The following is a 26,875-nucleotide window of genomic DNA, read 5'->3' on the forward strand; positions in this document are numbered from 1 at the left end:
CACTTTTGACCCAGTTATCAGGAACTACTATTGCCACCCATGGATCAGGAAAATGCTGCAGCTGTGGCTTCCACCACTGCTGAAGTCACAGCCTCCCCCCCTGGCAAGCTGGTATTTGACAGTAAGTATGGGAGTCCAACATGCTGCTTGCAATATGCCTGCCTTCCACTGGTGCTGGGGGGTTACATCATCTCCTGTTCTTTGCTCTTTTCCTTCTGTCTTCCAAATATGGGAGAGGTATGTCTCATAGGCAGAACCTGTATGATATTCTCAACTTTCATGGTAAGTGTGTCAAGGAAATGCAGTTTTAGTCTCTCAGCCCTTAAATTCCAGGTGATGGCATTTCAGGAGACTGAACCATAGTGGGAATGGATACTGAGTGCCAGCAGATAAGATCCAGCACAATGGGCATTGGACAAAGGGTTATATGTAAATTTTATCACTTATTCTGCATCAAAAAATACTAAGTAACTCTCTCATTTTACAGATAAAAACGTGAGGACATAGAAATGTTGTGTAACATGACATACATCTGTATCTAAAGAAATGGGAGAGTCAAGATTTGCATTCAGGCATTCTAACTCAAAACTCACATTTCTTAGCCTTGTGCTATGAGTTTTCTCCTTAGGAAAAACAGTTGAAGACCCACAGCATATCAAATGAGAAAAGAATAGTGAGTCTGGACTTTTGGGAAACTCCTAAATATAAGAAGCAGGCAGGAGATGCAGCAGTAGTTGAGACTAAAGAGTGTTCAGAAAGGAACTGGAGTGTGAGAAGAGCACAGCACACCCCAAGCCAGAGAAGGCTAATCACCCCAAAGGAGGAGGGCGCTTACGGTCAGTTGGTTTAAAAACTGAGAAGCCATCATTCTAAGTGAAAGCAGATCCTACTGTCATTGCTATTATTTGATTCTGGAACTAAGGGCTATAGTGACAAAGTCATATGGATTAGGACATAGGAAGTAACTCTATCTCCTAACATAAGAGTACCGCATTTCTCATATTCTACCCAAAAGCGCTTTCCCTCTTCCCCTCCCTTTTCACTTAATATTTTTCTAAACACTTGTTCTTTAGTCAGCCTTATTCATCAGGATCATGGAGAGAATAGAGAACTCTGTGGTCATTGTTACATGGACCTACAAAATCAAAATGGGTGCTGGCTTGACGTGCTCCAACCACATCCACTCACCCTCCTCATTCCACTCTCCAAAGACACCAAAAGATAGCCCTGAGACGAATTTTCTGAGTTGTACTCTGACTTTGAGTGAGAACTCAGGTCACCTTTGCATGGTTGACACAGCGGAGCACTAGTATTTTGTTCAGGCTACGCCTCAGTTTTACGGCAGCTACTTCACTAGGCATTCTTTCACCACGGTGCTACCTGCGGCACTGTTCCTGTTCAGATGTAGAAAGACACATTAGTATGAACATATATTGGTGATGATGACATTTCAGAGGAGGAATGTTTCTAGCTGAAAGATCAGGTATGTGCTTGAAATTCCCCAGATAGTAAAATTTCATTTTTTCTTTACATGCAAGCAGGGGCTTCATTTGTTTTTGTTTTTGTTGTTCAGCAAGATCTAATTAAAACTCCTTATGATTTTCCAACTACAATTAACTGCTATAATGAATTATAAGTGATTGGATCCAAATAGGTCATAAGAAACAGTTATGTCAGGTGCTCAAGTAACTAATAACTGGATCACAAATATCAGTGATCTGCCAATGTTGAAGCATTGACATCTGGTTCTTGACCCCTCTTCTAAATTGTGATTGATCTTGGTCCCACAGAACAGCAACCCTGAAAAATACACTCTGCTAGTAAACATAAGACTAACTAGTACAGTGTAAAATTTGCACTGTAATTGTGGTCCAGCAGATATTAGTCTATTCTCTGCAAAATATTGTGTAGGCTATGCTTCTGTTATTATAATTAATTTTTAGTCATAGATATATTGATAAAAATGTAAAAAATAATGTGTAATAGGGAGAATAGGACAGAAACATAAAAAAAAAATAAAATTTATTTAAACAAAAATATATACACAGTGTACAATGATATGGTTTATACAGAACAATAAAACAAAATATTTCTTCAAATAAAATGGTGTAACCTATTTGTGTCTCATTACCTAGTAATATACATTATTGGTTCATCTAGCTTTATTTCACATAAAAGAAAACAAATGTCAGTGTTTCAGATAAGTACCATGAGAATCTGAAAGTTCGATGCTGGGTTAAACAAAATAATAAAATCTTCGCATGGGAAATACATGTGTATACAAAGGGCTGCACGTGTGCCATGAAATGGGAGTGTCTCCACGTGTAGAGACATATGATATCTGCCTTTTTAAAGTTGGAGAATTCTTTGACATGAAATACTTTTTGATTTTTAAATGACTGGTGATATAAAAGCATCACAAGAACTATATAGATAATACAACAATCTTGTCAATATTTGAGTCAATATTGCTTGCTAGGCCATTAAACCTCACCAAATCATCCTTAGTGGTGTACCGTTGGACTGTACCCTTTTATGAACTTGGAGTAGTTTAGACGATTTTAGGAGACTGTGAATGTATTCATATATAATTATAAAGTGCACATCTTAAAGAACTGTGTGCCATGAAACTGTGTGTGCACAACTTAAAGAAACAAATACTAAAAGATAAGCAGGATACAGTTTATCTGGCAGCATCACTTATATTAGATATTCTCTCCCTTGATAGTCTGTCTCCTGGGTACCAGCTTTAATTGTGAGCCATTTTCCTTTTTAAATGTAAAATTCTAATTATTCATATAATCTATAAAACTTCAAGCTCAGGAAAGCTGATTGCATGTATTTTTTTGTTAATATTTTATTACAATATTTTCCTATTTGTCAACTAGCAGCCAGATATCATTTGTTTCTTTGACATCAGAAATGCTTTAGACTTTCTCTTACATGCTTGGAAATAAACTCAAAGATTGATTGGCATGCATTATTATTCACGAAGTAAAAATTCAAATTTCCATACCTTAACTCCATACCTAAATGGCCTGCAATATTTTATTTACAACACTTCTTTTCCTGTTCTTAAAGACAGTTTTTGCTGTAAGTAGCATCTGCTTGGGTAGAACATTCTAAGTTAAAATGGCAAATGAAACAAAAGATAGAATATATTGGCACTTTCTTTATAAAGCAATACAACATAAATATGGAAAAGAAAAGTGTAGCTTTTACAGACCGCAGCTGGGCTAAATGGATGTGAATTCACACTAAAATTGTCAATCAATTGCACAACTCTTGGCAAATCATTCTCTGCATTGGTGCATCATTTGTAAAGCCGCCAGCTATTCAAGGGTGCCTTGTGCTCATTATGTTCTCTTTCATCCATTACTGCTGATCACAGCTTTGCTCAGACCAGTTTCTTAAATCTATGATAAAAGTTAATTTATTTCCTAAAATATTTCAAAAGGCACCCTGTATACTGAACTAAACAATTGATATACTAACCTGTTTGGGAATCAAACATCTAGAATATCTGTGACGACTTAGCACGCCGTCAGAGTTTAATATGTTTAATCTAATAGTGTGGGTTTCAATTGAGCTATATTTACTAGAACATGGGCACAGTAATGTTACTGTTTTTCCTGCTTTTAGAAAATGCTAAAATTATTTAAAAAATTGATACTGAAGCACATTTTCAGTGATCCTCTAATTAGGCTAACATTTCCCTGAATTTAGCTCAGAGTTGTTACGGTTTACACTGAAGCTGCATTGCTAAAATTTCACTTGCAGAACATCATACTGTTATGTTTTTAGCATGTCTTTATGATTAAATAATTGAATTATGAATAAAATATAAACAACAAATATTACTTATAGTCTAATAGGAGTCTTTAAAGAAGGTAGAAACGAAAGTAAAATTGTAAGCATCTGAACATGAGTATTTGCATTTAATAGTTGTGTGCTGGCAAATGTTTAACAACTGGTTTTCCAGAAATGAAGAGTCCCTGTGGTTTGTAGCATTTGGCAATTTCTGTGGTGTAAATACTGCCTCGGTGGTCAATTTCAAGCTACCAAAATGATGTTACTGAATATGGAGTCAGGAAGAGACTCATAGTAGCACACTATAATGCAGTGTTTCCACTGTACAGATACAATTGCCATAAATAACCTCAAGAACATAGCTAAATAGAAAACAAGAAAACGTAGTAAAACAATTAGGATATAGTAAGTTTTGATTATATTTTTGTTTTCAATAAAGTTTATTCAACAATTATATTTATAATTTAATATTTAATGATGGTTGTGTTTAAAAACTGACTTACAGAATCCTTGAAAATTTAATCATCAACTCTCATGAATGATATGATATCTTATGCTGATAAGCCTGTTGCAGCAGTGCTGGTATCCTCTCTTCTTGGCATGTATCAGACTTTACAAAGGGAGGGGTTTGATTTGCTTGGGAAGACTTTTATGCAAATCAAATTTTATGCAAGATACCATACTCAGGAAATAAGGGAAGTAGCCTCCATCTAGGCTGGCATTTAAGCTTTTCAGAAGAGGTGTTATTCTTACAAAATAGGGACTGGAGGTTAGTTACATAGTGTATAACTTGAGCTGGGCAGTTGGTCATCTAGTACAATTCGTCAGCAGGATTCAATGGCTGCTCTGACTCACTGGATTATTGGACCAACTAACTTATTTACATCAAAGGATTGTTTTAGCGGAGTGTAAACAAGACTCAAGGAAATATTTACAAGAAAAAGAAAGCACAGGAGAAATAGATGAATGGGTACATCTAAGTACCCAATGAAATATTTCCAAGTTTTATGTCCACCTGTTTTGTGGAAACTTCTCAGCATCTGGACCCTTGTCATGAGGTCAAACGTAAGATTCTACCTTTCTTTTTTTTAATATACATTTTGTGTAGGGTTTTGTAAACAGCTAATACAGAATTGGTATATATATTTAATGAAGTTAGAGGAGAAACATTTTTGAGCAAAAAAAAGATGTCTTGTTTGGAAGTGTTATTTTTTTGGTTCATTTTTTTGCTCAACATGATCTTTTAAAATAGGTCTGCTGATCTACTTTTTAATGAAAATAGAGAAAGAAAAGCATATGACTGGGGCTGTTTGCATGAAGTAGATATTAAAACTTTCTGTTTAACATGTGCTCTTAGACTTAGAAAGCTTTCATAAGAAATAGTGAGGTGGTTTTCCAAGGATACATGGAATATCTCTCATCAAAGAAGCAATATCGTTTATATGAAATATAGATTTTTTTGATGAAATCCACTTAAAAGTATGTTTGTTTACAAGACTATTTTCAGGGTAATAAATCACTTAGGGTACCTTGGAACTCATACTGTTATTTGATAATATACTGAATGAGGCTTCACAGTTGGTCAAGGAAATCTGTCATCCCAACTTTTTTCCTTAAATCCAGCAGGATAATGGAAATAACTACAAATTCTACCATTTTCAAATGAAATCAAACAATTCTGAAATTATATTTAATCAGTGAAATAGAGAATGAGGTATAAAGGAGAACACCAGAATAAATGTGTCCATGAATAGATCCATAGTACACAGCATCTTATTAAAACACTGTAAAGAGTTTGGCAATTGCCGAAAGTATAATAATGCCCACAAGTCATTATCTAAAATAATAGGTTGATTAACTATAGTATTAAAAGCCCCAAAGTGTTATCTAAAATTTGTAGTAATTTGAAAACCTCAACATGAGGCCAGGGATCTGTTTGGAATCCTTATTTCAACAGGCATCTTAGTCAAGGAGCTATCACATTAGCTATGCAAAGGTGCACAATATCATCCATTGAATGCAGTCATAACTGATAGATATCTGTGTAACAAGATTCTGGCATTTCCAAAGAAGGTTTATCTCTGGGTGGCATGCTCCTCTGATGGGAATGGAAAAAGAACAAATTCCTAAAATTTCAAGAAAATAAGTTTCATTTGTTGAAATCTTTGTACTCTGTTTCAATTCCAGCAATAAAAGCTAATTTCTATTAACTAACTAGCATTTCCCCATAATTTTCATGTATGTTTAGCATGTCAATGGGGAGAAGAGACAAACTACAGCCTAGGAAGGTAAGAAGAGATTGTAATCATTATTCTAAAATTATCTCACTAGGTGACTGGGGGCATATCTTCCTTTTGCTTTAATTTACCCATTTATAAAGGTGTTGTACTAGGTGATCTCTAAGGTAACTTCTGATCAGGAATTTTAGGAAATCTATGGTTTTATTTTACTATGGACAAATTCGAAATTAACGGAAATAACTGTTTTGGTTTATCATTAGTTACAGTTGTTATCTTTTAAAAGATTTATTCATATATGCCAGACAATGCATACTTACACTATGTTCTGTACCAAGATATCAGCTAGAAAACATTTCAAAGATATTTTATTAACTCTCATCAACTTGACTACATGAAGTTGAGACTGACGAAGATTTTCATTTTGGACTTAACCAGCTGATCATCTTTAATTTCCTTGCAGTTTCAGTCCTCACAGGGTTTTGTCTGTTACACTGTTACACTTTACTGTCACTTCTACAATGTGGCCATACAACTCAAGCCAGAACTTTGAAAAAATGTTTTCAAAAGTGTATTTACTGCTTTACTAACACTGTTCATTTACCTATTTAGAAAGACTAATCACATCTCAGTTGGATGACAGAAGTCCTCATAGTGTCAACTGCTTTTGTAGTCAAGACTGTGAGTTAACTACCTAATTTCAGTTAATTAGAAAAATATTTTTGAAATCCCACAAATGCACTCTAAGGTCATGTATGAGAAAGGCTGTGAAATGACAGCCTTTCTGTTTCCCTGTCCTTATTTTGGAGGGAGAGTGCCACTCTGAGTTATCTCTAGCCCTCTTAGAGAGGCCTGTTCTCTCAGACTTTCATTGAAATATTCCACAAATGAATGTCCACTTCCTGAGCTGATCTCAACCAGTGTGGGGTCAATACACAAAACTTAGAACTAGAAACACAATATTATTTATGATTTTTAAAAAGGGATTTCTCCAGAGTAATATGTTAACGAATTCAAGTAATTCTTAGATTTGGGCAAACATCCTCAATCACCTCCCTCCACAAATTTCATGACAATAAAAAAATAAAGAAGGTGGAGATTAATACAACTGAAGTATATTTGTGTTCCTGTTTATTTACATGTTGGTAAACTTAGGTATCAGCTTTTCCATAAGTCCCCTCTGGAGGTCTGTAGTACTTGGGGAAAGCCATCAGCTGTAGCATGTTGAAAGCATACTTCCTGCATTTGATATTCTTCAGAACATTCTCTATGCGGCATCCTTCTCTGGCGAAAGGGGAAAAAAGTACAACTTCATGAAACACAGAGTAAATAAATACACTTTATTTGTTCAATGCAGAGTTGCAGCAACAGTCCAAGTAAAAATAACAAAGATTCAACTCTACATTTTTTTTTCCACAAATGATGATACATCTTACAAAATTAAATCCTAGGCCAGGCCCAATACCATTATTGCCCTCAGAAAGAGATGGTTAAAGTCTCTTTGCTTTTAACATATATTTAACATTTAATAAACTCTTTAAATATAATTTTCTCCACAATACAGTTTTACTTTAGTTTCGTAAATATATCTGCCTTTCTATCATGTTTCAACAAAGTAATTTCTCAGTCTCTTTAAAACATGTTAAAATCTACATGTAGCCCTAAGGATGCAGGTTCTAGGAATAAGGCATTTAATTTATTAAGTCTGGCCCTATAGATTTTTAAAAGAAAGTTTCATCTCTATTTTCTTCATTATTAGCTGTGCAATGAAGAGAAAAAAATGGCTTTCCTGATAGCCTGGTCCAAGTCTGTTTCATAAGGAAGAGGGCTGTGCACAGACAGCTCAAAAGTCACAGGTGCTGAAAATGGTACATCAAGACACAAACAAGACCTTGCTAAAAAGAATAGGAAAGTACTCTGAAAGCCAAATCAACCCATACAATATTACAAACAGGTTAATTTAATTACAAAACATAAATAGCTATTCTTTCCATAAAGTTACTTGACAGAAAAGGGTTAATTGCAGTAAAGAAATAACATAACTAACAGGTTAAGAAACAAAACGGAAGGCAACAATGACATCAGCACAGTGGAAATAAAGTCTGGAACCTCCCACGACACTGGGATTTGTCTCGGGGTTTCAGTGTGTTGTGCAAATTCAATCTTAATTTTCTTAGTAAGTATAATGGGAAGAAGAACAGGAGGTGCAGAACTTCAAGCTTTCAGGATTCTGCTCTTCGTCTTATTCCAAGTAATTTAAAAAGTCTTCTGGAGCAGTGGGAAACACTTTTTCATGAACGAAAGAGCAAAATAATTCATTTAATGCATAGTACTTCTTTTTTTAGATTTTAGGAAAAACAAACAAAACATAATTCAAATATTTTTTTAAATCTTGTGAGTCTGAAAATGTAGAAATATTACAGCATTGTCCCCATAATTTAAAGTTCATTGTCATTTGTAGAAAAGGAAAAGAAAGGAATACAACACAAAACTTATTGGTATTTGGCTAATAGTAATGCAAGACTTAAAATAAGCCACACAACCAGCAGGTGGGAGCTGACAAGCAGCAAGGCGACAGGGTAGAAGTGCCGAGAAGTTGGCTTGTTATCGGTTAGGCAGCCTGTTTCAGGGTCCTCAGATTCGTTCAGTGCTCCCTGGGTTTGTCTGCTGTTAAATTGGGGGGTGGGGGTTAGGGGAGAAAAGAAGATAGTATAGCATTCACACAGTAAAGAAACTCAACCGTAAATGTCCTGAAACACATTATTTTATATAATGCACTGTTTCAGATGAAGACTTTATGCTAAATTGCCCCAAATCCATTCTGTATACTTTTTCTCACGGTACATTGACAAATTTAAAAAGGAGATTCTGTTTGCTCTTTGTGCAGGAAGTGAGAAAGTTAGACACTCTGATTATATTCACATGGGTTGAATCTGTATGTACAAGGAAGAATCAAATAAGCACAATAAACAAGACTGCATGAATAAAACTAAAATATGGATCAGCCCATAAAAAAATACTCTGATAAATACATCTTTGGAAAATGAAATGAGGAACACAAGTAAGCAGTGAAACAAATAGATGTGTCTGGCACACCATCTATTTTTACTGTACCTGTATAATGTATTTAAAGTTTTAAAAATGATTTATGGAAATGGTCTGGTATTTCAAATGAATGAAACATCTGACATGTCATCCTTGCCAGCCAAAAGATCAGTTTAACACAGCTCGACTGAGCGCCCTCTGTGAGTTCAGCTCATAAATTATGTTGTTTCCTGCTCATCTTACTTAGATGAGGCCAAATCTATCTCCTGTGGACTCCTGATCTTAAAAGAGATCCATATTTACAGAGTGACACTTGGGGAAATAAGAAATTCTGAATATCCAGGTTGTGTACTTTCTGTATAAGTAAAGAAAGGGCATTTGTAACTGGGCCTGAAAGCCGCTCCATGTATGGAAAGCCTGAAATATGCCATCCTGATGTAAGCTGAAAATAAAAATTCTTTTCTATGGTATATTTCATCAGTATTCAGAGTATTCAGACAGATTCAGTTATCAAGAGGTAGTTTAATCTCTGTCAGCAGCTCCAGGTTTTGAGGCAGAAAACTGGTTGTTGCTCAGACTTGTGAAAAGTGGCACACAAAGGAACTTCTTAACAAACTCCTTAGCTTCCGGCCCCCCTTTCACCCAGTGGCAGCCCCTGACAACCTCCTGCACAGAAATGTTTGACCAGGTGTTGGCCACAGGCAGGGGCTGTATTTAGATAATCAGCAGTCAGTTATTTCAAACAGCAATCTGACTTAGTTTGAAACACCTAACTGATAATATCATGCTGTGTTCTGGTGTTCCCTTGTTATCTGGGAGGACCTAAGGGCTATGGAGCCAATATCAAAGTGAAGTAGAAGCTACCTGGAAGACAAGTGGCCTACTGGGCAACAGAGAGGGCTATTTTAGATCCGTGTGATTCCTGTCACCAATTGTACAGCTTACTGGGTTACTTGTCTGACTTTCTGCTGCACATTAGGTAGGAAACATGCAGTAGATTTTAAAGTATTGATACCTTTGAATGTGACAAAGGCTTCCTTGTCCAATATTATTTATCTAATATGCTAACACTCCCTCCTGTCTATCAGTTTTAAGGTGAATGCTATTTGCCTACCAGTTTTAAGGTGTAGCAAATCTTAACTTTGTTGAAACCCTGGTTCCTCTCCAATGTACCCTGTTAGGAGAGAAGTACAGGATCTCCCAAGTCTATTTATCGTCTATCTATATTTATCTATCTATCATCTATCTTAGTATAAATACTACACTATAATTACAAATTTAGGTTAAATATTAACCCCGATCTACCAATATCCACGTGTAGATAGGCTCCAGCTGAGGAGTAGACTACTGGCTGAAAAGTAAGTTCAAAGAATCTTGTAACAGTCCTTACTCAAAACACAAGGGACCAATTTTTACCAGATGTTTTTTTTCTAAAACTGCCAGGACACAGCTAACATTTTCCAGTATGACATTGCATATGCCTTCCATGTGAATGTTATAAGTTAAAGGTTGTCTTTTTTTATGGAGGGGAATCTTCATAGTTGAATTTGTTATTTACTAACTTCAACCTCTGGAGACTAGAATAACAGAGTAAAAATGCCGCATACCTAGTCTTTCTGTTATTCATCTGGGATTGAAGGCAACATGGCCTATGAGGTGCCACAGAATGTAAAGCTTGGGGCCCCTGGCTGTGTCACAGAGTGGACACAGACAGGTGTTCTTGGGGCTGCATCTTTGCTTCCTGCTAACAATAGCACAAATGGTTATTTCTTCATGACCACAAATGAATTTCTGAGCACTCTGCAATAGTAAACTGCAAAGAATGTGTTAAGTAATAATATTAGTAATTTCCTCACTGGGAGATTATGACAAATAATTAACTAGTGGCTGCCTTTCAAGGTACCCTGGTGATCCAATGTCATCTGTTTCAGCCATCACTGCCTGCTAGATCACATGGAAGCAAGTGTCTCCCCTGAAAATGTGAGATGATCAAGTATTTAAGGGCAATTACTGAACTTGTAGGATAGAAAATGGTTTCTTTCTTCAAAGACTTGTCAAAGCAATCACTTCAAAATAAGTGAAGGGAAAATGTCTCACTTTTAAACACATCACTGCCTACATGAGAAGACGTTTCCTAAATAAGGCCCAATGTGCGCGGTGCAGTGACATTTGCTCCTCTCTGCCTCTTCTCCCTGGCTGATGGCTCCCGGGTCCCAGATCACAGGTTCCCCACTGCATCTTGAATCATTCAGACCCCTGAAAATAAAAGTTAAGAGTCCTCCTATCTCCCCATTCTGGGCAATTATTCATGAATAGTTTTGCTATTTGATATTTTATTCCTTTAACTACTACAGGTCATCAAGCTTCCCTAAAGGAAAATTACTAATTAAAAATGAGTTGAAAAAAATCATTCCTTCCAACCAGAAAACTGGTTTCCTTACATGCTAAAATGAGACTATTTCACATTTAATTACATCCAAGTTAGGACCTATGGTCATACCATCTTGAAGTTATGAGCCAAAATTTTAGAGCCTCTATTTCACAGAGCTTTATTTGACTACATTCATCTGAAGAATTGATCTTAGCACAGCACCATTTTTTCAGGCCTTTGACTGAAGGATTGTGTCAGATATTAAACTCGCAGATCTGTGTAAAACTGAATATAATGTGGACCTGGAATCAATAAGAGCTTTGAGAGTGGTACAAGAATCATAGAATTGTAGGGTCTCAGATGTAAAAATAACTTTAGAAAATCCTCAAGTTGAATTACACATTTTATAGAAGAGAAAATAAATGTAAAGTCCTTGGCTATGTTTCTACAACAGCTTGCTGCAAGGACAGTATCCTGAGAATGTAGTTTCCCTGGTTTACACTTTGCTCATATGATAGTCTGGCAAAAGAAGGAGAGAAGGATTTTGGTTTCATTTAGATCAAGGTCCATGGAACTTAATGGTTCAAAGTACTCTTAGGTGTCAAATTATCCACCAAAACTTTTCAAAATTTAATTTAAAATCGAAGTATATTTTCAGGACTTCTTAAAAACTATGCTACTATTTCAGTAATAACAGAAATGTTAATACAAGAATGTCAAAGGTGGGATATTTTCCATTGGCCTAGAAACAAGATTAGGCTTCATGGCCACTGGATCACCAGCCACATTTAAAATGCTTTCTTCATTCTAACTGATGTCAGGATCTAACTCAAATTATGTTACACACCAATCATAGGGAAGTCCCTAAAGTAAGAAATTACTCAGATGACATAGACTATGTCACCACTTTGAATGTCCAGGTTACAGAGTGTTTCTAATAATCCTGGACAAGTTAGCTATAAAAAAAAGAACAGTATTGAGAAAAATACACTCTCCAAGGAAATGTGAGTCCTCCCCATAGGACACTGCATGTATTTCTGGATGGGACATTCTAAGGGGAGGGCTGCCGTGAACTAGAGGATATCAGAGCATGAAACCAGGAAGATGATGGTGGTCTTGGGGCCTGGCGCAGCAGAGAAGAGTGAAGGCAGTGATGGTGAGAACTGCATTAGCTTTGAGAAGAGGACAATTTACTGGTAAGTGGCTGCTGATTTCAGATAGTCAAAATTTCTGTAGTTTAAAGTCTGGGCTGTCCAGGAAAGCAATGCAAGTATGTGAAGGGAAGACACAGTTCTCCCATGTGTCATGTCCTATTAAGTAGTTGTTGTCTTGTAGATATTACCTATTTGTTCTTTACAAACAAACTGGCTGGTATTATTATCTCCACAGGCTCAAAAAGGTTACAAATCTTGCTCAAGCATCAGATGTGGGTTTTCATCCCTGTCTAATGGAAAAACCACATTCTTTTTACTTTATGATTAGGGTCATTTAGGCACAGGTTTCCTTCTCTCTCTCAGAAACTGGTAGGTGTGAACTCTTGCCAGTTGTTAGACTATATTAAGTGACCTCTAAAATTACTTTCATCTCTACCTTTCTGTGATTCTTTGATTCTATGAAAATATAAATGCAGTATTCTAGAGATGCATATTTTCCTACTAATAGAAGAGGTGAGAGGTCAGTAAGAAAGAGTTTGGGTGAGGGGCTAAAAGCAAGGAATGCAAAGCATGTTGACAATGTATTTGGTCTCTAAAGTTGTTCTGGCTCATTCTCACCTATTTTCAGAATTAAAAAACAACCAATCAAACAAGCATGCATGATGGATTTCACTGTTCTAATTTTACCCTGGTATCACTTTTTGCACTTTTCTTTCCATTTCACCCTTTTAATTTTATAAAGTATTTGGAAAACACTATCTTCTTGTCAGAGAAGCAAGGCTTCAAGTAGTGACCTTTTCAGATAGTATCTAAACATTGCTTTGAAGAGAAATAAAGTGTATTTGCACAGAAAGACAATTCAAAAGAAGAGAGGAAAGTGGTCTGGTATCAAATCTAAATGTGTTTTATAGCTTTTCTTAAAGGAAAAAAGAAAGGAGAAAGAGACATAAGGACCCAAAAGTATAATTGCATCCATCAGATCATTACCAGGGAACTGATCCGAGTTTTGTTTTCAAAATTTAGAGAGTATTTTGATGAGTTCCAGAAGGAAATAAATGATTAAAGGACTGAAAGAAAAACCTTGTGAGGAATTGTTTAAGGTTAATTTTTTTGCTTGGATAAAAGAAGGCTAATATGTGATGTGATTGCTATATTTAAATGTATGTAAGACAGTGGCAAAGTAATTTTTTGAGATATTCATTTGTGCTTTGCTCTTTTATAGATTAGGCTGTAATATAAAACACATGTCCCTGGGATTTTAGCAGTGCTGATAGCAACAGCTTGCTGAACTAAATAGATTTGTCCTTCCTTACTCTCACGACAGAAAAAATGTGAGGTGGTCAATGGCAGGGAAAGGAACTTTGAGGTCTGAGAGAGAAAAGAGGGAGACAGAGAAAGAAAGGGAGGGAGAGAGAGACAGAGAGAGTGCATTGACTAGGGAGACAACAGAAGGACAGAGGCTGGTGCAGGGCGAGGAAGCCTGGTGCATCCTGCCAGTGCCCAGTGAGGGAGGCCCACAGAGGAGGAGGTGGGGGAGTGGTGGGGAGGCTGGCCTCAGTCACCATGCAGCTTTGCCAAAGATTCCCCTGTCTTGGTGCAATGAAATGAAGGGACTAAAAGGTACCATGGGCACATGAGCAGCTAATTAATGATACAGACAGGGCTTCTAGAAGCTTCAGTGTAAGATAAGACCCATGGCAAAAGGAATGCTCAAAATAACAGGGACTGACTTTCTATCTGCCTGGCTGGATAAGGAGTTGAAATGTGGAAGGAAGCTTGTTTAAAGACAGTTCTTAAAAAGAAGCAAAACAAAGCAAAGCAAAAACACGTTAGCTCTTACATACCTTAGTGCTAGATAAATAGTGAAATTCTACGAAGAAATAAGGATATAGATGTAGATATATACACCTGTAACTCATTTTCTATTTCCCATGCAATGTAACTGGCTTTTCTTTGTACAGGAGCTCCAACAAGATGTTTAGTTTTAGTTGCTTCAAAGTAACAGTCAGGTAGAAGAAAGGAGTCTGGTCACCAAAGCATTCTGTTAGTGTGTTGGTTGATCAAGTACTTCAAACTATAAACACCCGTCATCTCACTGCCCTGGCTCGTCACTCTCCTGGAGTTCGGAATACCTTGTAGCTCACCGTGAAGAGGAAGTTAGCACGCGACAGTATAAGACTTCTGATTCCACTCTTGACTAACACCAGACAGAGGATAATGAGGTAAATCCATCACCAGCTAGCTTCCCTGGTGGAGCAGGAACCTAGCAGAGCAGTCAGCCTGAATCCAGGGCTGGTCTGAAGCACTCAAATGAAAATGCAAGTCCATATATACCAATAGGCCATAGGCCTATGTTATTCTGAAAGTAGCCTGGGAAATATAGCAGGTATCAGCAACAATGTGAAAATATTAGGGCTTATGTAATGGGAAAGAAAATCTGTTCAGCTCCTATTTTCTGGTCTGTTAAGTTTCAGTGTTTTCCCATTAAAAGGGAAAATGGTAGCATCTATCCAACAGGATTATCATGAGATTATGGTAAGGCATCTACCACATTCTCAGTAGTGCAAATAAGTGAATAAAAAACCCTCCTTTTTGTCCTGTCCCCTTGCCAAATCTCAGTTTTTGTGTGGACGGTGAGTACCTTGACCATATGTGCAGCTGCCTGGTTCCAGCTCTTTCTCCTCTCATTCCCTCTAGTGTGGACATGCCACAGGATTCAGGACAGCATATTTTACTTCCTATACTGTATACTTTCTCTAGACGATCCCTAGTTCTTTCTCTAGTTTAGATCTCTTCTCTGATTTACAGACACATGTATCTCATCTTCACTTGGATGTCTAACAGACATTAAGCTAATGAAGGGTAGCAGAATATGCCATCCCAAATATGCCACATTGGCATAAAGATTATTTTGAGCTAAGGGCACTGGAAATGTAGCAGGTACAAAAGGTGTGCTCTGTCCTCCCTTTTTCTTCTTAAAAGCAGGAGCTAAAATTTGCACATGAAAGATGCCCACTCTGAACCTCCCTGAATTAGAAACATTCTCACCACCAGAGCTGGGGAGTCAATGTGAGAGACTGCTATAGCACAGACTTAGATGGAATAACTCCTTTCTTCCTTTAGCGTCCCCCATCTGACCACATATTTTTAATTTTATTTATACATTTCCACAGTTTCTGGTCTTGGTTCAGTCTAGTATAAAGCATGTAGGTTTCTTGTGGAGATGACAACCGACCTGTTAAATTTCTGTTTTTCTCCTTTTAATCTGTTTTATGTCAATTTGATTCTCAGGCCCAGCCAGAGACCCTGACAGAATAGAGGAAAAGTTGTAGTTCTCCTACAGTTTCAAGGCCAAATCTTAACTTGACTCCACCTCTGAATGGACTTGAGTCGATTCCAAACCACCTCCTCCCTTCCTTCCTATCCAGGCAGTGACACCCACCCACTCTCAGACATGCATGTAAGCACCTCAGTTCTCCTAATTCTTCTGCATTCTTTAAACTCCACATCCATCCATCAACCTGTCAGACCACCTTGCACCTTCCTCACTGCTACAGCCTAGCTGTGATCCACCGTCACTTTGCTCTTGTTCCAACAGAGGCAGTTTTCCTGATTTCCGATGCATCCACTTAGACCCATGGCAAAGTAAAAGCCATTTCCTGGAGAGCTTTTATGGGATGAAAATCCAGCTGCATCCTAGCTGCCCACAGGGAGCCAAGCTTGTCAAAATAGCAGTCATGCTTATGCATCTGCAAGGAGGTGGAAATATTTCCAACTGCTTAGCTCTGAGACCAAAGCTCCTGAACCTCAAAGAGGAAGTTCAGCTATATCCTCTGCCACTTCTATGGCATTACAGTCAGCTGGATGAATCCGGCCAACATTTCTAGAGACGGAGTCCTGCTTTTGGTCTGCCTTGTTGCATCTGAAATGGATGGAGTTGAGTATGAACCACCTCAACATCAGACACCATCATTTCCAATGCTGGAAATTCTCAAACATTCACTTTGACCATGTTTAGAATGTTCTGACTTGGAACTGTTAGAACAGTTAGAACATTCATCATATCCTCTAGATGTATACGGTCTTTCTCTTTCCCTCATCTTCCAATCTTTGCCTGTCTTTATTTTCCAGTTTTCCCATTACTCCCACCATCCCATGTAGACAGCATGATGTTACAATTTTTTATCAACTCCTGGAAGTAAAGGCTTATCAAAGTCCTTGGGAAAGAGATACATTCAATAATAGTAGAGTTTACTTTTGGAATACTACATGGAATATAGAATTCCATGGCTAAAAACAACAGTAGTTACACAACTATGAAAATGGAAAAATGTTTAATATGAAATACACCAAGGAGGAATAGCTCCAAGGTAAAACTCAAAGTGCTTTATGCTTGTCACCACTGACCTGTGCTTCAAGGACTCAAAGGCCGGGGAAGGCATCTTAGAGAAATAGACTTTTGTGATGGACAGTGAAGACTGAATGTAACTTCAGCGGCTAGAAATTAGGTAAGGTTGTGGGATGTAAATAACATGAAAAGACATGGAAACAGGACCATGTCAGATGCATTTGGGGATGACCCACAGTCTGCTCTGATTATAATGGGGCAGCCAGGATATCCATAAAAACAGGAAAACCGAGTGGTAGGATTCTTTCCTTTTTGTTGTTTATTTATTTTAGACATTTTCTAAAACAAACACATATTTTGCAATAAGAAATTGAAGTACATTGTTTTAAAATGAGATGGGGCTGTGCTGCAAATGCTTGCGGCTGACAGCAAAAACTTAACCTCACTCTCTAGATGGTTGCGGGCTAACACCATGGACTCGAGAGCAGCAGAGTGATGTGATTAGCTGTGTGTTGTAGCGTGGAGCCTGGCAGCAGTAGGGAGGACGGCTGAGCCAGGACTGTAGCAGGGATGAACTTGAAGTGAAGGGGAAAGGTGGGGAAATTATAGATTCTAGAACAGAAGTAATTTCAAGAATAGAGGATATGTTAAGAGTTTACATAAGGTGAGATCACAGAGAGGATTAAGTTAAAACTTATGTTGAAGTTTCAGAGGAAAATGCATTCTATTCAAATATGTTATGTTTAATGCAAGACTTTAGTTAGATATGTGTGATCAACGATAGATCTACACAGGATCTGTACCATAGTTCTATGCCCTAAATTTGTAAGTTTCCTATAAAAAGTGGCTAATTAGATGAGGTCACCCATGTACTATGTATATCATGAGCAGAGAAGAGGGGTGAGGGCAAAACTCTGAGGAATGCCTGCGTTTGTAAGGCCAGTGAGAAAGGAGCCAGCAAGACAGGGACATAGAACCAGTCCCAAATTGAAAGGAAGAGGGTGTGACCAATGTGTCCAACATGGTAGCTGTAGCAAGGAGGCTGCAAAGTAAATAAAGGTCACTGGACTTGATGATTGTGTGATGTGTAGCCTTTGACTTTCAGTAGTATTTTAAGAACAGAAATTAGTTTACAAACAAATGATGAATACATGGTGAAGAATGGGAGGGGGGTGGCAGCAGTCTATCCTATTTCAACTTCTGTGCCCAGAGCCTTGACGATGAAAGGAAGAACAGCACAGAGACTCAGAGTCAACAGGGTTGATGGAACTGTTTTAGGATGTGTGAGGTGAGTATGCTTGGAGGCCCAAAGGAAAGGGAAATGGGGAAGGTCCAAGAATATGGAACAATTGGCCATCTTTTTCTTTTTCAGAAAAAAACAGATACTTATGGGTTGAAGACTACTTACAAAAATGGGAGCTTTCATTGTTTATCAAAGAGTCCTTATTAAGTAGGAGTCCACTAACCTCAAAGAAATCCAATCCACTTGAACACTGAACTGTAGATTAAAGGTGTGTGGGTGCCAGGACAAGGGGAACATGGGGAAATAACCTAGTTAGAAACTTCAATTCATCTCCTTCCATTTTGTGGTACAATCAGAACTTTTTGCAATATATTCTAGGTGGTTTAGTAAGCAAATAAAGGCAAGATTGAATTTATCATCACCTAACCACAATGTCAGAATAAATTAGAACTTCTAGGATACTAAGTGTGTTTGTAGTAGCATCTTTGCATATAATTTTGAAGCTCAATGTCATGAAGGTCTCAAGAGGCCCAATTTTACATTGACAAAGTTCAGAACAGTGTGTATTTTTCCTGAAATGATTCTTTCAGAAGGTTATGTGGATGAAACCTCCCAATGATCGTATAAAAACACAAATACTACTGATTGGAAGAATTTTATCAACACAACCCTCAAAATGTGCCGGATTACATTGTTCTGTTTCTTTTTAAATTTCTAATACTTAAATTTCTAATTAATGACCTTTAATTATCTGGCAGTAGATTCTGTGTCCAACATACTATACACCTGATCATGGTTACTGAGAAAACTTTATAACTGGCTCCTAGAACCTCAATATCTACTTGGGGTTAATAAATGATCCTAAAAGATATTCAGCTATTTTCTACTGTCCAGATGGATATAACCTCTTGTTTTTCTGTTTAATGCTGAGTATTTCTTTTCCTTTTTTAAACTGGTACTGTCACAATATAAGTTCTAGTCAACTGACCACAGATCTTGATTAATGTCCCTTTTAGATCCATACCTCTGAGCATCTCTAAGGATATAGAATACAACTCCATGAAAATAATACTTCCTAAGATATCTGTGATGAAATCAGTTGGGAAAATGCTGGGTTAATAATGCTAACAGGATTTGTTTAGTTACTTACTCAGGAATATTTTTGAGTGTTGACTCTGTGCCTTGAATAGTCCAGCCTGACTACAGCCTAAGAGTGATAAGAAAGAGAAGAGATAATGGTGTAGGAAAAGCTGACTGATCCTGAAATGTCAGAGGTACCTAAATTTTAGGGTAAAGAATTTTAGAATTGGTGTTGAACTTTAGGAAAAACTCTTTAAGAGGAATGTGTAAAATAGATTGGAAGGTAAGGGACTAGAGAAAAGAGACTAATTAAGAGACTGTTACAGTGGTCCAGGTGAATAGTTATAAAGGTCTGGAGTAAAGCACAGGAAATAGAAATGAGCAAGAGACCATACATGAAAAAGGGTAGTGGGTGAATCAACACCCTGGAAAACCAGCCTTATGAGATTTATGGACAGATGTAGCAATTCTATAAATTGTCAAGACCCAGGACAGAGTGTTATATCCCATATACATTTTTTTTCTTTTCTGCCTCTTTTGTAACAACACTGACTCAGATAATTCGACCGAGTCTAACAGAGCCATCATTTCTGACTGGTGAAAATTTTCTGTAATATTTCTTGAAATGGCTATGTTTGCCAAACAGATGGCCATCAGGGAGAGTACAAAATATCACTCAGAGCCAACTGCAGTGATTGTTTAGAGGTATCTTTTTTGGTTAAAAAGAAAGTGTCAGGGGTTTCATTGTAGTAGAACCAAGACAATTCTAAGGGCACCACGGTCTCTTTTTCTATCCATTTAGTCCTTGCTTTGCTGCACATCAATCAGAAATCGCGTTCTGTATCGACTCTCTTCTGTTCAATTGAGTTAGACACAAGGTAGAGTTTAGAAAAAGGGTATTTTTTCTACTTTTGTTTAGAATCCTTCTAAATTGCTTAAAGCTTCTCCTCGACTCAGATTGTTGGAGCTAAAAGAAACCCTTAAGAGTTTGCCTGGTCCAACCCCTTCATTTTTCAGATGAGAAAGCAGAGGTCTCCAGAGGAGGACAGGCTGTAGTCAGCAGTCCACCTGGTGTAGCGCTGCGATTGTGCGCAGAACAATTAGATCAATGACATTCTTCAGCACCCACACAATGAAACAGAACTTCCTCTCATACTCTTTTCCTAACAGGAAGGAGACACTTTCTCACTCCTCAGGTTTTATACATTGTGAGGGCATGGTGTCCAGCACACACTGCCGTAAAGGGAATGCTCCCAGGATTGGGAGGGAGCAGAGCTGGAGGCCACACATATATGACACACTGTGATGTCTCTGCTCAGCAATCCCTGTGGCATTTTGGTTCTTTTGTTCAGACAGTTATGGTGTGAAACTAGCCGTCATTGCTCCAATTTGCAAACCACTGAGAATTCCAGGAAAGAAAAAAATAATGGATGCGTTCATATAACACTCATTCATAAAGCATCAGCTAAGCTCATAGAAAAATAATAATAAAAGTTACCATTTATTGGGTACTATTTCCCAAATGCCAGTCACTTCACCCTAATGATCTCCTTTAATCTTCACACCATTTCTGTGAAGTAGATCCATTTTGCAAGTGGAAAAACTCAGAGATACTAGGTAGAATATCCAAGATTACATGGGTAATAAGTGGTAGAGATAGAATTTGAATCCCATTCCTTCTAACTTGTAAATCTATGCTCTTGTTCATACTTTCTCTTTCTATGTTCTGCATTGTGCAAAAATTATAGATTATAATACCTGCTTACACTGTTTTACAGTCTACCTAGGACAGCTCACATGTCCAGAATAATAGACAAAAAGATGTAGTATTTGTCACAAATGAAATAAAAGTTTTGAATCTAAAGAGTTGGCTTAAGTTTAGGATAACCACACATCACAGTTTGTCTGAGATGGCACTGTTTTATGCCTACTACATCAGCAGGATTTAGATGGAGGGAAGGTGGCAGGTTACTAAGTTAAAGCATACAGTATTAAAGTCTATTTTGTCTGATATCATATTTGCTACTCTTGCTTTTTTAAACTTCTTATTTGCATGGAATATCCTTTTCTACCCACTCAGTTTCATTCTGTGTGTGTCTTTAGGCCTAAAGTGAGTCTTCTGTGGCTGGCCCTATGGCGAGGCAGGTGGAAGGATGACCAGGTAAGTAAAGGGGAAAAAGAGGTACAAACACTCAATTAGAAGACAGATTAGTTACAGGGGTGAAAGCACAGCACAGGAAAAATAGTAAGTAATATTGCAATATCTTTGTATGTTGATGGATGGTAATGACACTTATTGTGGTGAGCGTTTAGTAATGTATATAATTGTTTAATCGCTATGTTGTATACTGAAACCAATACAATATTGTATCTCAACTATATTTCAATTAAAAAGCTTTTAAAGAGTAGAGTATTAAAAAAAGAAATAGAAAGAAAAAAGAGGTAAGTATTTGTGGTAAGTGTTATGTTTAGATGTTACTATGTTTACTGTGTGACTGCAGGGGCAGGTATTTACTAAGGGAAGAGTGAATGATGAGTGGGAGAAACAGAGGGGGCAAGGTCTGATGAAGAGCTGAGGAGAGGATAAAATGACACTACAGGATCATATGATTTTACAAAACAGATCTGAGTTTTAGAAAAATTAGTTTGAAAATACTACGCAGGGTAGTTGAAAGTAGAGAGATTGGGAGTAGAAAAGCCAGTGAGGAAAATATTGAAACAGTTAAGCTGTGAGGCAAGTAAGATAAGACAAGGGTGACAAGGAGAAGTTGTCAAAGCCAAAAGGCATTATGAGGGGAAGAAATGGCATAACTGCAGTAAACAGACAAGTAATTAAGATGTGCATCATTGTTTAGGATTACCTTGGTCCCAAATTGGCTTGATGTACTCATGAAGCTTTGGAGCTAAGTGACAGCAAGCTGAAATAACAGTACAGGCTACCAAAATGGTTTTATAGTAGTTAAAAAATAAGTCATGGCATAATTGTATCATATAACACAGAAAACATAGGCAATCAGACTGTTGTTATATGCAATTTAATTTCAGCAAAACAGTATTGTGTCTCACTAAATGAATTGTGCTAACTCAAATCTTGTTGGTTTTGATTTAGGTAATTTGTACATTTGTTTTGGGTTTAGAGTTGTGTAAGAGCTAAAGGCGTAGGAAGTTTATACCTGGTTTTATGTTTGGGCCTAAGTAACATTATACTGAAAATAATTAATGTCAGAAAGGAAGGTATGTGATAATAATTCCTTCTTAAGGAGGTCACTACAAGACTCAAGTTTGAGAAACAGATTGTTATTTCCATCTCTGGTTTTGACAAGGAGATAATTATGTATGATTAGGTTAAGTGGATTGGTGGATTGGAAGTCAAACTGCAAAGAAATAGGAAGATAATATGGGATTAAAAAGCAATGACAGCAGTTGAGAGTTCATCAAGAAATGTATGCTGTGTATGACAAATCCTAAAGGAAGAACACAAAATGAAGAAATGCAAGCTGTGAAGCTCCACCACAGAAACTATGGCTGATACTCCAGGCTTGGTGTACAATAGCTGCATTTGGCTAATATATGCGTTTTGTGGTTTGTGGTGGACATTGAATATATGTTTTTCCAGAAAGGTGAATATATCAACAGGCCAAATTAATTATGGCCAAATTAATAAATGACAGTTTGCAAGAATCATTAAAAAGCAAAGTATCAAGGAATATGGAAGACAATCCAGACATCATATCTAATTGCCCCAAGCTACAAATCAATTAACAGAAGGTCCATACCCATGTGAAGGGCCACTGATTTAAGGAGCTAATTTTATGACTTTTAGGCAGGTGGTATTGAACAGCTAGCTCTAAAACCACATGGCTAAAATGCTTATTTTATTTCTTTTAATTCTTTTTTATAAGTAAAAGCAAATAATTGATTGAAAACCAGCTGCCAAGTGGTTAGGGGATTATGAAGAATTGACTATATAAATAAAATAAGATTCCAAAGTTAATCTAGTAGTGACCTAAGATTCTTTTATTTTTGGTACGTAGCAGTATAAAACAAATATAAGGATGTATACAAATAAAACAAAATGGCAAAATGTGGTTAACTCTTAAAGTTTTATAGAAATAAAACAAATAAATATAAATATAAATACAAAGAAGTTTTGTAGAAATAAAACAAGTAAATATAAATATAAATACAAATAAAACAAAATGGCAAAACTCTTAAACTTTTATAGAAACATGTAGCTAAAATTTTTCAGGACCATTATCCTTTTGTTTTAGGGAACTGTATCCTAATGGATTCCATTCTAGTAAAATGAGAATTAGCTGTCACTCTTATTACTTTAAAATACTTCTTACTGGAGAAAGACTAATAAAAAGTCAACAGTTGATTAAAAAAACAAAATACAGATTAGTAGCTTATGGATTCCTATAATTCTATAAATTATCAGTTTTTAAAAAAATTATCAGTAGATAGCACTGTACCTAGTATATAGTGATTCCGTATCTATATACAGCATGTTTCTTATCTATTAGAGAGTCAGACAATCCTAGGATTGAACTTGGCTTTGCTTCTTACTGTGCTACTTGGACAAACTATATAATTTGATTAAACTTTCATTTCGTCATCTTTAAAATGGGATGATAAAATACGGTTATAAATAGGTTAACCTATTTATATGCAGGTCCATCAATAGAAGTTATAGTCTGCAGTAATGATCTCAAAAATTTAACCATTAATTATAATAATACTTTGTTTTTATGTTTTACATATACTAACAATGAACATTACACTATTCTCTCTAAATACTTTTCTAAGGTTTACCCTTGCAAATTTGACAGGCTGTTGAACAGTTTGATTCTTTTCAACTAAAAGATATTTTACTTGTAGAATATTGCTTGCTTTCTTTTATTATTAAACATCATATTATGCATATTTCTCTTATGTTAGTATTCTGTGTCTAGTTTAATTATACATATAAAACAAAAGAACTAAGTCAGTCAATCTTTTAATTCACCTTAGTCTACTTGAAATAATCATTTAATTCTGATAACATTTTGCTATAATACTTTAAATAAAAAATCATTAAGATATACTGGGATTTTTGTTCAAATATTTGTACCTTCATTAACTAAGTATTCAATCTCTTACAATTGAGATAATGATAATTAAAGAGGCTGGATGCAGAGTATATTATTAAAATGCATACTGATTTTTAAAGAGAAATGATGTTGCTCTTTTATTATTAAACTAGCCTATTTATTCCCTAGGAATTACCTATTTAAAATTTATTTCTCCAGAAATTCTACCTTATTACTTAAATATAATCCATGTTCTTCTATGTTAATAAAGATAAACTAAGTATATACAGATATAAATTAAAACAAATACATAGGTTTTCTTCTCTCTTCCCTCTACTCCTATACAAACAGGCACATATTACAAAGTAACATTCTTTAAAAATTCTACAATCAAGAATATGTCAAATACTTTCATTAAATTTTATTTTGAACACAATTCCTTTATCTATTGGCCAAAATGTACAGTGCTTAAATTTCTAGTTTCCTGAGATAAGCCATCCTATTTTTGTTCCAGGAATACTAATGAACCTGCAGTGCTGAGTTAACACTAGTCAAGTTTCTTTATGATGGAATTTCCTACGATATTAATATATAAATGTGTTGGAGGCTTTAGGAGCCAGAAATCTATTTCTTGGACTTGGGTGGTCATTTCTCAGGTAATCACTTTCTAATTATTTGCTAAAATACACATTTATATTCACTTTATTGTTATATTCATACTTTAACATTATATCCTATAAAATACATCATGATATTCTGAAGAGATGAGATACAGACTAGAAAAACTTTTTTTCTTGGAACATCATAAAAGTAACAGTGTTCAGAGGAACATGAATTAGGAAATGTTGCCTCATGAAAGTTCAGAAAAATGTTTAAGGCCATGGACTAATTTGAAAAATAAACCATTTACTCAAATTAATATCCACACATCAAGTCCATAATGGCTCATTAAGGGGGATAGAAAGTCAACACAATCATCTAAATAATTCTAAAACATGTGTTATTTTTATACGCATATATTTAGATTAAAAGCTGTTTTGTTTTGGTTTTTAACTTGGATGTATGTTGCAGATGTCTTTTCACTTGCTGTCTTAAAAAGTTGTAGAACTAGAAACTATCATTAAAGGAAAACAATGTGGATACTTTATTATTATAAGTAAAGATAATGCCACTGCCCTCATCTCTTCATTTTTATTTGATGAGAATAAAGTATGAAATGACATATTGAAATTAAAATTCTGGCTTTCTTGGCATCAACATTCAGGTTTTCTTGATCAAGAATAGACTATTTTATCCCATTCCCATCATAATTAAAGTCTTTACAAATATTTTATGAAAAATTTCTTCATAACAATATTTGTTATTCTTTAGATATGTTTTTAAGAATATGATTTATCTTTTTATTGTGCTGGATAAGCATTGTGCATTCCACTTTGGGAAATAGTTACAAATACAGAACCTTTCCAAGAGACAAGACATGTACACATAACCAGTTTCCCAGATTTTCTATAAACTCTGTAACAACTTTAGAGCTTTTTAATGGGCATGAGAACTCTGTTGGTGAGACTTAAACACAGTTGACGGGAAGAAAGGCTCCTGTCAAGGAAGAGTATTAAAAAGAAAGGCTCTGGCAAATGGCAAACACATGGTGCAAAGAAAAAGAGCAGTAGGTGAAGCATGGGGGTAAACAGGTTCTGGGCTTGGTGCTCTAACTAGGGGTATGTACCTACACTTACTAAACTAAAATATTATTTGAGAGAATTGGCCAGATATGCACTAAGTCTAAAGTCTATTCTCTCTCAATATATCCATCATTGATTGACTGCAGGATTCAAACTCTGATTTTCTAACTCTTCATCATTCACCATATGCTAGGCACTGTAATAGATGTTGAAAAGATGAAGAAATATTGTCCTGTTGTCCCAGCTTTTAGGGCTCAAAGACATATAAATCAATCCTAATATCTAGACCTCATGATGAAAGTGTGACAGAGAAAGGAAAAATGAAGCCTCCCATAAGAGGTATTACCCAGGGTAGAGTTATGAATACATGGTAGTTTATTAGGCAGAGGAGGGGTTAGAGCACAGCAGAGAGGGACAGTGTGTGCAAAGGACAGTGGGTACAAGGACGTGGTAGGTTGTTTGGTTGGGAAGAAAGGGTTGTGGGGAAGGAAGAGGCCAGGAGATGAGTGATCATGTGACAAACTATTGAAATCTTCTTAACCAGTCGGGACTGACTGGATGTGTGTTTTGAAGCATGATTTTGGCAGCTACACAGCGGGTAGACATCCAGAAGGCAGCTGGGAGAGGGAATCTGGTGGGAAATGGGAATGCTTACTCTAAGGCAGACATGATATGGATGTTGACATTCTGTGTTATTAACAGAAAGGAAGCCTGTATGTTCCTACACGCTAGTGATATTGGTGCCAACCCTGGTATTTTATTAGGAAAAACAAGAGATCTCTTATTCTTTGTCCCAGTGGCAGGCCATCATATCCTCACATCAAGAGAAGTTA

The 26,875-nt window shown here is 36.4% G+C and overlaps 1 protein-coding gene across 1 annotated transcript in view; it reads right to left on the reverse strand.

Annotated features, from left to right (window-relative positions):
- Positions 1 to 7,161: 7,161 nt before the first annotated feature.
- The window catches only part of INPP4B (inositol polyphosphate-4-phosphatase type II B), a 948,429-nt gene continuing 928,715 nt past the window's right edge, over positions 7,162 to 26,875 (reverse strand). Inside the window, exon 28 of the mRNA XM_057502657.1 lies at positions 7,162 to 7,331. Within this exon, the coding sequence (XP_057358640.1) occupies positions 7,199 to 7,331 (133 nt within the window). The 3' untranslated portion in view covers positions 7,162 to 7,198. The remainder of the gene's footprint in view (positions 7,332 to 26,875) is intronic.

The sequence above is a fragment of the Manis pentadactyla genome, chromosome 5, assembly GCF_030020395.1.
Source record: "Manis pentadactyla isolate mManPen7 chromosome 5, mManPen7.hap1, whole genome shotgun sequence".
Taxonomy (NCBI): domain Eukaryota; kingdom Metazoa; phylum Chordata; class Mammalia; order Pholidota; family Manidae; genus Manis; species Manis pentadactyla.